Genomic DNA, 13,775 nt, shown 5'->3' on the forward strand with positions numbered 1-13,775 from the left:
CGGTCGGAGCCCCAAAACGGCTAGCGGCAGGATCGCGCAGCTTCGCGAATCCCTACCGCCGCGAAGCCGACAAACCGAAACTCCTTCTTTCCTAGAACTTTTAAAGCATCCTCTATCCTTTGGCTTTCCTCATTTTACTTTTTATCAAAGTCCTATTTCCTCAGCTCTGCCTTTCCAAGGATATTGAAACCAAAAAGGTCTATAGGAAATATTAAGGAGAATAACTACTGAGCTTTCCAACAGATGGTCATATTAGCTTTTTGTAGTTAAAAGCAACGAAGAGCCTTGTGATATCTCAAAGATTGAAGTATCTACTATTGTCTAAGCTTTTGTGATCACTTCACCAGGCACATGTCTGTGAGAAAACTGCTGTTATAAGGAGATTATGATCCACAAAAACCAATGTAATCATAATTTCTTCAGTTAAGTGCCACAAACCACTTTCACCCAATGCCTTCCCATATCCTTAAATAAGAAAATTAATCCTATTATCCTTCATTCTGTATTCCTTTTCTTACCTGCATACTGGGGTTGTAAGTAGAACAGGCGAGCAAATGACAGCCTTTGCATCTCACCTGGTGAAAGAATGTCATACCTGCATCAAAGATAAGAAGCAGAACAATCCACAATAAACACCATTACCCTGGTCTTCCGCAGCTTTTGGATCTACTCACTCCATTAACATCATCTCACTAAATAAACAGAAATGACCTTACCAGTTCCAGTCGACAGGCTGGTCCAAACCTCCTGTTCTCATTAACAAGTCTGACTGTATTAGGCACAGAAAACAACATATTAAAAACCACAACTTGGTCCACCCTTATCATACAAATGCATTCACAGACCTATCATTACAGAATCACCTTGGTTTGTTGGTATAAGCCCATGGCCAACTCCTATTTGGTCTCTGCCTTCACTCTAAGTCATGAAGGTTGTCACTAGAATTTATTATCCTGGTAAGGTTTGTTCAATACATCATTGTGAACCAAGGTTCAGCTTTGATACCAGTAATAAATTTAACTGCTGATACTCGGCGTTCTCCAAATCCAGCCAACATGCTGAAGTTCATAGTTCTTCTCTTTAAGGGTTAATTATTGGCTTAAACTTAGTAAACCTTTTCATCCACTGTCTTCCAAAAACTGGGGTATGAACCAATTTATATCTTTTATGTTCTAGATAACTCACCAGTCCAGCCAGCTCCAGGAACCTGAGTATCCTGTCATCATCTATAGACCCTGTGGTACAAGAAATTCAGTGGCAGAAGCATGCTAATCAAAAGGTGTTTTTTTCAGATCAGCACACTGCAAACTTTGCAGTGCTGTGAGATCCTACGTAAGACATGAATTTGTGTGACATTCCATAAAGCTAATGCCTTATTGTCTTATTGAAATTAGGGTAGAAAGGGAAAAATACACCCACTTTTTAATAATGAACATTTAATCTGTAATTGGAGATCTTTCAGATGTGCCTGGATTGCAACTCCTAGGAATCCCAGTCCGTCTGTAGCTAAGTAGGCAGATATTTTTCAATAGGAAGGTTCTGTTCTCAAGAAAGATACCTTTATTTCTGGCCCTGCCTCCGCTGCCTCTGGCCACATTTTCAAGTCTTTTGCAACTGGAAGCAAAAGTAAAATGAGCACAGTCCTCTGGTGTGAACCTCAGCCTGGGTTGTTGTTGTATAGTTCATCTGTCGTCTTATTTTTATTCATCCCCTTTTGAAGTCTCATGAAAAGACAGGAACCAAAGATTGTTGTCCTTTTTTCTTCCTCTCAGTTCTCCTTTTCTTTATGGATAAGGATCCCCATAAGACTCATATCTACCACAAGTGGAATATCCCACAACCAACTGGGATGGGGGGGGGGCACCTCTCAATACTTGAGAACACAAAAGTCTTTGGAGCGGGATACTATGAACTGGCATTATATTATTGGACTATAAATTCCCTTTTTTATTTCTCTTCCCTTCTGGCATATCAATTTCCAGTACTGGCTTTCCTGTAATTAAGTACCGCGTTTCTCCAACAATACGCCCCCCCCAATAGGAAGACCCAGCATGTTTTCTAGGCATAAAATATTAAGCCCCTCCCTCCAAATTTAGGCCTAGTTTAAAACATGCAAAATTGGGGGGCGGGGCGGGGGGAACTTGCCATTAGGAGTGCCCCACAGGCAGCTATGCCTCACCATCAGCCGCTCCTAACACCATGGTGGAGCACGGAGGGCTCTCTTACCCCTCCCTTACCCGGGTCAGCAGGTGGGCGGCGTCGGCGTGGATGTCCGGCAACGTTTCAGCCACTTCTCAGGCCTTGGTAGCTTCCACAGTTCCCACCGGTGCTGGCGCCTCTCTCGCCAGCGCTGTCTCCAACAACAGCATCTGAGTCACTCCCGCTTTCCCCCGTCCCCATAACAACAGGAAAAAAAAACATTTTGAGGTACCTGGGGGAGCCGCGCGCTGCGTTTTGGTTTAATCCCGAGCGGCTGGGTGGGCGTGAGAAGACCCGAGCGAGCGTCTCTGCTGCTGCTACCCTTGGTGCTCCAGCCTCTGCAAGTTTGCAAAAGTCCCGATGCGCAGCCCGTTCCTGCATTCCAAGCTCCCAGGCCAAGCTGCACTGTCCCTCTCTCGCCAGCGCCGTCTCCAATAACAGCGGCAGCAGCGGTGGGAACCGTGGAAGCATTTCAGCCACTTCTTGGGTGGGGGAGCCGCCTCCGTAACTTCCACGGTTCCCACCGCTGCTGCCGCTGTTGTTGGAGACGGTGCTGGCAAGAGAGGGACAGCTGCAGCTCAGCCTGGGAGCTTGGAATGCAGGAACGGGCTGCGCATCGGGACTTTTGCAAACTTGCAGAGCCTGAGGCTGGAGTACCAAAGGCAGCAGCAGCAGAGACTCTTGCTCGGCTCTTCTCACACCCACCCAGCCGCCGGGATTAAACCAAAACGCAATGCGCGGCTCTCCCAGGTACCTCAAAATCTTGTTTTTCCTGTTGTTAGGGGAACGGGGGAAAGCGAGAGTGACTCAGACGCTGTTGTTGGAGATGGCGCTGGTGCGCGGGGGGAGAAATTAATTCACCCCCGAAAAGACGTCCTAGCCATTTTCTCGGGGCTCAAAAAAATAAAATAAGGCCCAGCCTTATTTTGTGAGAAACACAGTAACATCATACAACCTGGGAATTGTAGAATTTGCAACCCAACACATCTGGTGAATGCAAGATTGAGAAAAATCACTCCATTGTGAATTAAACCCAAGGGTCTGAAGCTCTCAAATGGTTGGAAGCAGCCTCTGGAGAGCTTCCAAAAGTCATTAATGAAGAAAGTGATTAATTGCACAATATAAAAATAATCAAATTTACTATATTTATTTTCAGTCAAATTTAAATGTAAATGTTTTTTTTTGGTTCTGGCTCCAGCTATTACTTTTTAAAATGTAGGTCCTGACATTCTGTTTGGCCCCAGCCCAGAAAAAGTGCATTTCCCCAAATCAGAGAGATCCCAGTAGTTAAGGAACAACTCAAAATAGAAATGAGAGCTAGACGTCGCTGAAACAGAAGCCAAGCAAAATAACTTTCAGTCCCATAAAGTAACCTCCAGCTTTTATTAGATTTACATTAACAGGACTTTCCAAACTATCTGAAAGTACAGTTGTTTATTAATCAAGCATCATTTTTATTTAGATGACCTTTCACCAAGAACTTTAGAGATTGATTTTAAACAACCCTTTCACTAATAAATCCCACTTAATTTGGTGAGAACCTAGAAGTTGTTATCTATCATAACAAAATCAGAACTGTTTGATTATTCTCATGGATTTTATAAACATACTAATCCACCCTTTGGATTTGTAATTGACAATGATGTCCTGCATACAACAGTGAACTATGACAGATGGTTAGCTATCAGCAAAACTTTCACATCACCTCATATTTCCTCAGGGTGGGAAGGTTTTCAGTGGGGTCATGTTCCACATTTAGTTGCCAGATAAAACCATGTGGGTACAGACATTACCAGAAACATATTAGAGATACTCAATAAAATGAGGGAGGAGCAGGAGAAGGTGAGGAACTGATATAGGGGGAGTCAAGTTGCCTTAGAGGCCATTCATTAAGATTCACAATACGTTATTTTGATAAGAGGGCTCTTTCATCACCATCCTTTTTATCTAAACTTCTTTGGATAAAAACTTCTTTCCTGGATTTATGCACAACAATGAGCCACACGCAAATTGAATTTATATCTCTTAAGAAGGCCTTTCATTTTACCTCTTTATCAAAGTTGCATTTATCAACTTTGCTCTTTCTGCCCAAACTCAATTGTCTCCTCTAAGTTTAGACTATCCCCATCATACTTTCATGGATTGATTTGGGGCTTGTAAAAGTAGAGTGGTGTTTCAGCCACCTTTCCCAGAAGAAGAATTCTATATATTTAAAAAATATTAATTTTTTAAAAATTAAGTTAAAATGGTACATTCAGAAGACATACGTAATAAATAGTAGCTCTGTGGATGATTTGGAATTAGACGGTCATCAACTCTAAGCTGTATAATCAGCAAGAAGGATTTTCAACACATAATCATTCAGAATATTTTGAAGGGCATCAAACTGCCTATCCATGGAATAAATTTATGGTGAATTGTTTGATCAAGATCTGACTACAATTCACATATAATCCATTGACAGTTTTCTTTGGCTATACAGCATAAGGCCAAACATGCATATGGAGGAACACCTCATAGTCCTAAATATATTAAATGCCTTTCAATGAACATCCTAGTCAATTATGTTTTGCAAAAGAAGTAGTAAAGCTACAAAGAATTAGTCTACCTATATGTACTGCTAGGTCATGAATTGAAGGCATATATAATTAAGAAAAGATATACACCATGGTAGTCTCCAATGCAATTCCCACTCACCAGAATCTGGATAGATTTCCTTTAGAGGGTATATAATCTAAATCAAATAAAGCAGACACAAATTCCAAATGAGATACTTCACAAACATAAAGGAGCCAGAGTTAAGCAGCAATTCCCCTCCCTTAAGGAACTTTTAATAAGTAAACCAAGTAGGGTTCCTAGAATTATGTATTGAGTATAAAGTAATTCTGGAGCATGCTGGAAATCTAACCACTCTGACAACCTGATACTAACATGACTCACCTGTTCCCGCAGTGTTCCATCTGTGAAGAAAGGACGCTGAGGTATGATCACTACTCCATGGGGGCCAAAGGAAGTCAGCATGTGGACTTCCCCTGCACAAATCCAGCAGAAAAAGTAAAACAAAAACAAAGCAATGAGCCAACAGTTCCAACTGTAAAAATTCAAGATCAAAAGATCTACCCTATTTACCCTGGTTGTATGAGGGATCATCTTATGTATTTGCCTGGTTTTTTAATAGCTGCATGAAATGGATCTTTATTTTGTCACACTTGCCATGTGGCAATTTAAGAAGGGAATTTTTTTGATATAGGATCTCTGGATGTACAATATTTCTGCTTCAGCTCACACAAACCATTGTAAACTTTCAATGTCAACTGGAAACCTATGGGTTTACCCAAGAATTTAACAAAACGTGTCCTGTTGTGCTTTTCATTGCTCTGTTTGTTTTTGTTTTTAAGGAGAGACCTGTGGCTTCAAGCCTCTTTAATTTCTTCCCTTTTGAGATTATTGTGTTCATAATGAAGAATAAGCAAATTTTATAAATGAAATAAATCATCAACACACACACTCACAATATTAATAATCTAAAACACATTAAGTAAAACAAAAGAACCAAGTAGACCAAAAAGGAAAAACACAAGTCATCTACAACATATAGTATGAAGACTGTAACAGCCAGGACAGACAGGCAGAAGATTGAGTGCAATCATGAACATCAACATCAGAAAACACAATGAAAACTTCTTAATCTTGCCACTCATGTACGGATTTAATAATAGTTTCAACTGGGAAACTAAGATCATACACCAAGCTAAATCCAAACATACTAGGGAATTCCTGGAAGCTGTGGTATTCAGACAAATCAGTAATCACAACAGACACATAGATATAAAGTACATTTATATATCAATAAAAACAATAAAAAAACGCAAAGAGGAAACAACAAGACTAGAATACATCTTCTCCAGCAGCCTACACTCAGATAAGCAACAAACAGAAAACAATACCCTAATCAAGGAACTATCAAGGAGAAAATGACACCCCAATGACAAGTTATTGTATATAAACAGGGAGCAAATCACACACTCACCAGCACTGATAATATTACCTAGTTGGGTAAAGAAATGTCTGTAAGCAAACAACCAACATCAAAGAGCAGCAAGGACTCCATTGAATTCAGGATCTGGACAAGTTCAGGTTCTGAAAGGTCTTCCTAATTCAGTGAAGTCTGCAATTTCTATAAACAACCTTTTCCAACATGGCACTCTTAAGTTGAGGAAGGGTGGGATTAAAACTACTATCAATGGCTACCCTCTGAACATTTGTAGCCTAACACCTCTGGATGGCATCAAATGTATATTTACATTTCTGAATAATCTAAATTCAACTTTTATTCCATTAGCTACGTTATGAAGGACCAACTTGCTGAAAGCTTTCTCAAAGGGCACCATTTCTGGGCACTCACCCTGCTTGCACTTCCATAGGCCTCCGAGAATACGCAACAAAGATGTCTTTCCTGTGCCTGTATTCCCAGTAATCAGGAGATTGTTCCCTTGTGTGACTTTCATGTTTAGGTCCTTGATAAGCAGGTTCTTGGAAGGAGCAGCAAGGGAAACATGCTCCAGAACAAAAGCGGTGTCTTTTGAAATCCTCTTCTCTTTAGAAATGCTGAAGATATCAAGCCCCCATAAAAAGAGAGGAAAGACATAAGTTAAGGACTGATAGTATGTGCATTGTTCATAGAAAGAGAGTGCAGTCTATATATATTTTAGCACTTTAATGATAATAACTTGTGTAGCCCAAAACAAACAAGGACAGCCCCACTCCAAATATTTTGTTACAGAGACACTTCTCAACAGTCAGCAATTCTGGGCGTCTGCTGTGGCTGCTAAAATGTGCAGAGCTTTTAAAACGTCTTGGTGTCGGAATTCATAAAACTCATGTTCCCCCAACCCATTGAGAAGCCTGAGAAGTCTTTGGGAATTTAGAAGACCAGGGCCTGGCAGCCTCTTTATAAAGGTCAAAGTGTGCTGTCCTATCTCTTTTTCACTCCCTGTACTTCTTGTCCAAATCCTTCTCAGAACCAAGTGCTACAGCTCTCAGGTTCCACTTGGCATTGGTGTGTGTGTATGTGTGCCCTGATTTAATTATTATTTTATATGTTTAAATTGCTCAATAGCTCAGTTTCTTTAGCTGGTTTACGATAAAACATTAAAAAAAATTACAATCTGAATGAAGACAGATACCGAATCAAACAGAGGTCTCCAAACTTGGCAACTTTAAGACTTGTGGATAGCTGGCTGGAGAATTCTGGGAGTTGAAGTCCACAAGTCTTAAAGTTGCCAAGTTTGGGGACTCCTGGAATAAAAGATCAAACAAAAACACCATATCTAGTAAATTAGGTCATTCAAAAAAGAAACAATATGAATTAAAATAAAGTGAATTGCTAGTCTGAAAAATAGAATGGATTTTACCTGGTGCTGAAATGATACCAGTATGGATAACAATCAAGTTTCTTAGGTGTGTGTATTGGGGGGGGGATTCCACAAATGGAGTGCCATATCCCCTCTTTCTATTCTTACAAGAATTTCTATAGTTAAAAGAAAGGGGGATAGATAAAAAGGCTTCCGCCTCTCCATCACCACTAATTATCCACACACCCCCAAAAATTTTATTTTTGACCCAGAAACATGATTGGCAGCCACCTAGCATTTTTAGGCACCTGGCATGAAACAGGTATCTCCGGCTTCTCAAATTCATAAAAAGAATCATGTAACAGGTGAAAGAAGCCTCAGCCTAATACTAGGTTCTTACAATCAGATCTGGTATACTGTAGCTTCTTACATCCCTCACTTCCTATATTACCTTTAGAATTTTCCAGAATTATTTCCCTGGCAAACCGTCACAGAAGGATAAACTGGAATATTCTTCCACAGGTATGGCCAAGATATTTATCTATAATTTGTATGATAACCCAAATAACCAAGGAGCACCATGGCATAAAGCACCAAATTGCCATCCCATATCCTATAGCTACCGTACATACCTGTCAAAGTCCCATTTGACTTGTGAGTCACTATGATTTTGCTTCTTTGAAAGGTTCAGCAATATTTCCTGCAACTCTCCAATTCTACAAAAGTCAGTGATTAGGGAAGGAGATGAAAGAAAAATGCTTACGTTATACGATTTCCCCAAAGGTTAAGAAAATATTTGCTGAAAAGAGGAAGAGATCATACATGTTTAGAAATATTGGAGTGGTTAATCTTTGTAGAGTTCTAGGGTCCAACTGAAATGCTCTTCAAATTGAATGCCCTGTAGGCTAAGAGAAGTGCCAGTTGAAATTAACCACTTTAGAAGTTGAAAATACTCTGCTGAGGCTACCACTTCTATTAGAGCAGAGGTCCCCATCCCCCAGTCCATGGACCAGCACCAGGCCATCCAAACAAGTGAAGACCCATCTGCGGGATGCGGGCATTATACAAAACCATGCCCCTCCAATCCGTGGAAAAATCTCTTCACAGAACTGTCCCTGGTGCCCAAAATGATGGGGGCTGCTAAATTAAATGGTCAGCATTTTAGGTCTCAAGAGAAAAAAAAGAGGCTGCCTTGTTATTTTTTTTCCCTTTAAAAAGGCATCTTAGAAGAGATTCTATGACAGACCCGCTTTTGTGGCCTCAAAGTGAGAAGAGTGAAAACTCTGCCCTTCCTACCCCCATCTTTTTTATAGCCTATGTAGCAAAATCAGATATTTAAGACACCCATTTCGTCTCTTCATTCTATTAAACTCTCATTGCAAAAGGAGATCTGGTTCTGTTCATGTTTGAAATGTGGCTCTCAAACCCTGGTGTAGTCCTTGAATTGACAAAAACCATAGACTTCTGGAACAAATAGTGATGGGTTCTTTTGCCTTTCAGAGTTTTAGATATTCAGAAGCTTCCATGCTATCTGAGTGCTTCCCAAACCCAGAGAATAAAATACCTGTGAGTGTAGCCAGCTACATCAGACACTGTGGTAGAGAGATCAATTAAGACGCTGAAACAGTGAATCAAGTAAATTGAGACAAAGGCATTCTGCAAAGCAAAATCACATGAAAATAGAGTTAGGCCAAGATGGGAAGCCGTCCACAAGAGAAAGGAAACTCTAACTAATTATCCTGATGCTAAGAAATTGTTCCTCGATAATTTCTGACTCTTCTGCTGCTCACATAATTTGTCACACAAAAAAATAGAAAAATAGAAACACATTTTTCCGTATATGGATTGCCTTGAAAATCTTAAAACTCTCCTTCCTCTTCCAAAAATGTTTCATTACATAGTAAAGAATATAAGCCCAATTATTTTTAGATTGATTTGTATCAAGCAGGAATTTAGTTCTGGCAACTTGCCTTGAAAGAGTGATTTCAGTGATCCCTACTTTTCAGAAAGCACTCACCCCATGACAGGTGAAGCAATAAATATGCCAACTTGAATGTTTTTATGACAAGCCAGTTAGATCCTAACAGTCAGCAGTTGTGTAGAAACAAGTATCCTATGGCAGGAAAGGCTTCTCTTTGGTTAATAAGCAATAATTTCTCTAACACAGGAGAACTGGATTCTCCCATCTAATACTTATTTTCATTTCTGTAAAACATTTTGAAATTCATGATACATAGACTGAAATAAATAGAATAGCCTCATAGAAGCTAGGGTTGATGAGCATTTCTCATTTCTTCTTGTGAAGTTGGAAACAGGGTATTTTGAAAATATTGTGACTTTCAAAGAAAAAGAAAAAAACAGCAGCATTAGGGAAAAATAATTATACGTTAATGCTCTGGGATGTTCTTGCAGAACCTGATGTAAGTTGCAAAGTTCAGCAACCTGGGTATCTCAACTTTTCACATCCTTCTAAAAGTAGATGAAGTTCCTAGCCCTCATGCAGGAAACAGAGTCAAAATATATGAGCATAAGGTAGTGAAATCCCAGAGGAGATATTGAATAGATTAATAGCATCAACAATTTCAGTTGTAGGACTTGTATTTATATACTGCTTAGGTGTCGTCAAATTGATATCAACTCTTAGCAACCACATAGACTTTCTTTTTTTTTTAAAAAAAAAAACAAGTTTTATTAATTTTTAAAACACACAAATTATCATTATTCATTACATGTTTAAACCTTTTTTCATTGTAAATTTAACAAGTCAGATAAATTATGATTCTGTTTTAAACCATTTCCATATAACATACCAAAACCTCTTATTCAATTTCTCTTTACTTCTCTTTACTCTTATTCAATATCATTATTATTATTTCATCTGTTTCTTTCTGACTTAGTTACCATTATTCTCATTCTATATTTCTACAAGTTTTTACTAATTCTCCCCCCAAAAGACATATACACACAACACACAAAACATAAAAAAAATCTTTTTGGAAAGTAACTTGGACCCAGGTGTCTCTCTCTTCATGGACTTCAATTATATACATGCTCATCTTACATATCATTACTTATTTTATTTACCATTCTAAGCCTTCTATATTAACTTCTCCACATATTTCACACTTCTTAATTCTATCTTAATTAATCATCTTAGTTTGAATCATTATATTTATATCTTTTGTCCATTTTTTATCATCCCTTTGTCTCATTCCTTATAAAAAAAAAAGAAAATAAGTTTCTCCTGAAATCATTAATCAGAGTATGATGCCTTTCTATCTCCCCTAAGTTAATCAAATTAATCTTTAAAATAATATCTAATACCCAATCCGATTTTGCTTGGTACATTCTATCTAACTAATACATCCAACATAATTAAGTACATAATTAGACAATAAATCCAAATATTAAAAAAAGATACTATAATAAAATTTTATAATAACATCAATACCATAATCTTATTAAACTCTTTAATTAAAACAGTATTCTAAACCTCCCCTATTATTAAATTTTAAAGCCAATCATTTTTAAACATTTTAACATTTTAATCTCTTATCAACTCTTAAACCATTACAATACTACCATCTCATCTTATGTACCTTGCAAAATCTTTTTTTTTTTTAAAAAATTATACTTTATCCATTATCCATAAAAATTCCTTTTTTCATTTAATTTCAAAACATTGTAGCTTTTCTCCACCTTTTCCCTTTCTTTCTTCTCCCAACAAACCTTTCTACCCCCCCTTCTTCTAGCCTCTGCCTTACCGGCTTCCCTTCTCTGTCGATTCCTTTTCCCTTTTGTTTACTATCATCATATTGGTTTTGCACCTTATTTTTCCCTTTCTTAAATGTTTTTTTAGATCTTAAGTCCTTAAGTCCTTTAGTTTTCTTCTTTTCTCTTCTTTTCTTTTCTTTCTCTCTTCCTTCTTTCTGGATCAAATTCTGAGATTCATTAAAAATGGCTCCTTCCTTTCTTTCTTGTTCCTCTGCTGTCTTCATCTGTTGTAATGTTTGTTGATAATTAGTAAAGCGCCATTTCTAAAAAGGAAAGCTTCTTCCACACCATCTTTACCATTTTTTTTTGCTTGTTCATATTCTTTTCTTAGTTCCTCAACAGAAAGAGCCATTATAAATCTTTTCTTTTCTTTCCCCTTCTTTCTTCTTACAACAACCAGAATATTCAAAAGAAAATAAAAAAAATAAAACAGTCCCAAAGTTATCAGTCAGCCCAAACCAAGGCAGAGTTCTCACTTTCTCCTTCTGGGGTAATATCAATCAAAGAGAAAGAAAGTCCAAATCTGTTTAAAATCTTATTGCAATATCTTCTAGTCTTCAAATCCTTAAGGCATCTGCTCCAACAAAGTCTTAGCATACAAATATTTTCTTTTTAATCCTCTCTCTTCCCACTCATCACTTAAGAATCATGTAACAGGTGAAAGAAGCCTCAGCCTAATACTAGGTTCTTACAATCAGATCTGGTATACTGTAGCTTCTTACATCCCTCACTTCCTATATTACCTTTAGAATTTTCCAGAATTATTTCCTGGCAAACCGTCACAGAAGGATAAACTGGAATATTCTTCCACAGGTATGGCCAAGATATTTATCTATAATTTGTATGATAACCCAAATAACCAAGGAGCACCATGGCATAAAGCACCAAATTGCCATCCCATATCCTATAGCTACCGTACATACCTGTCAAAGTCCCATTTGACTTGTGAGTCACTATGATTTTGCTTCTTTGAAAGGTTCAGCAATATTTCCTGCAACTCTCCAATTCTACAAAAGTCAGTGATTAGGAAGGAGATGAAAGAAAAATGCTTACGTTATACGATTTCCCCAAAGGTTAAGAAAATATTTGCTGAAAAGAGGAAGAGATCATACATGTTTAGAAATATTGGAGTGGTTAATCTTTGTAGAGTTCTAGGGTCCAACTGAAATGCTCTTCAAATTGAATGCCCTGTAGGCTAAGAGAAGTGCCAGTTGAAATTAACCTTTAGAAGTTGAAAATACTCTACTGAGGCTACCACTTCTATTAGAGCAGAGGTCCCCACCCCCAGTCCATGGACCAGCACCAGGCCATCCAAACAAGTGAAGACCTATCTGCGGGATGCGGGCATTATACAAAACCATGCCTCTCCAGTCTGTGGAAAATCTCTTCACAGAACTGTCCCTGGTGCCCAAAATGATGGGGGCTGCTAAATTAAATGGTCAGCATTTTAGGTCTCAAGAGAAAAAAAAGAGGCTGCCTTGTTATTTTTTTTTCCCTTTAAAAAGGCATCTTAGAAGAGATTCTATGACAGACCCGCTTTTGTGGCCTCAAAGTGAGAAGAGTGAAAACTCTGCCCTTCCTACCCCCATCTTTTTATAGCCTATGTAGCAAAATCAGATATTTAAGACACCCATTTCGTCTCTTCATTGTATTAAACTCTCATTGCAAAAGGAGATCTGGTTCTGTTCATGTTTGAAATGTGGCTCTCAACCCCTGGTGTAGTCCTTGAATTGACAAAAACCATAGACTTCTGGAACAAATAGTGATGGGTTCTTTTGCCTTTCAGAGTTTTAGATATTCAGAAGCTTCCATGCTATCTGAGTGCTTCCCAAACCCAGAGAATAAAATACCTGTGAGTGTAGCCAGCTACATCAGACACTGTGGTAGAGATCAATTAAGACGCTGAAACAGTGAATCAAGTAAATTGAGACAAAGGCATTCTGCAAAGCAAAATCACATGAAAATAGAGTTAGGCCAAGATGGGAAGCCGTCCACAAGAGAAAGGAAACTCTCACTAATTATCCTGATGCTAAGAAATTGTTCCTCGATAATTTCTGACTCTTCTGCTGCTCACATAATTTGTCACACAAAAAAATAGAAAAATAGAAACACATTTTTCCGTATATGGATTGCCTTGAAAATCTTAAAACTCTCCTTCCTCTTCCAAAAATGTTTCATTACATAGTAAAGAATATAAGCCCAATTATTTTTAGATTGATTTGTATCAAGCAGGAATTTAGTTCTGGCAACTTGCCTTGAAAGAGTGATTTCAGTGATCCCTACTTTTCAGAAAGCACTCACCCCACGACAGGTGGAGCAATAAATATGCCAACTTGAATGTTTTTATGACAAGCCACTTAGATCCTAACAGTCAGCAGTTGTATAGAAACAAGTATCCTATGGCAGGAAAGACTGAGGCTTCTCTTTGGTTAATAAGCAATAATTTCT

The 13,775-nt window shown here is 38.3% G+C and overlaps 1 protein-coding gene across 7 annotated transcripts in view; it reads right to left on the reverse strand.

Moving 5' to 3' along the window:
- The window catches only part of ABCD4 (ATP binding cassette subfamily D member 4), a 33,115-nt gene that overhangs the window by 5,062 nt on the left and 14,278 nt on the right, over positions 1 to 13,775 (reverse strand). For 5 of the 7 annotated variants that reach the window (XM_087951881.1, XM_026664441.2, XM_087951882.1 and 2 more), the window contains 8 exons: positions 9,118 to 9,209; positions 8,186 to 8,269; positions 6,605 to 6,807; positions 5,140 to 5,231; positions 4,897 to 4,933; positions 1,186 to 1,235; positions 717 to 769; positions 519 to 595 (listed from right to left, as the gene is read on the reverse strand). In XM_087951881.1, coding sequence (XP_087808007.1) covers positions 519 to 595; positions 717 to 769; positions 1,186 to 1,235; positions 4,897 to 4,933; positions 5,140 to 5,231; positions 6,605 to 6,807; positions 8,186 to 8,269; positions 9,118 to 9,209 — 688 coding nt within the window. Of the gene's footprint in view, positions 1 to 518; positions 596 to 716; positions 770 to 1,185; positions 1,236 to 1,310; positions 1,329 to 4,246; positions 4,402 to 4,896; positions 4,934 to 5,139; positions 5,232 to 6,604; positions 6,808 to 8,185; positions 8,270 to 9,117; positions 9,210 to 13,775 lie in introns of those variants that run through there. The other 2 variants (XR_015746786.1, XR_015746787.1) reach the window with 2 other exon arrangements.

Source organism: Notechis scutatus, chromosome 1 (assembly GCF_049901735.1).
Source record: "Notechis scutatus isolate UNSWTSFEM ecotype Mainland chromosome 1, rNotScu1.2, whole genome shotgun sequence".
In the NCBI taxonomy this organism is placed as follows: domain Eukaryota; kingdom Metazoa; phylum Chordata; class Lepidosauria; order Squamata; family Elapidae; genus Notechis; species Notechis scutatus.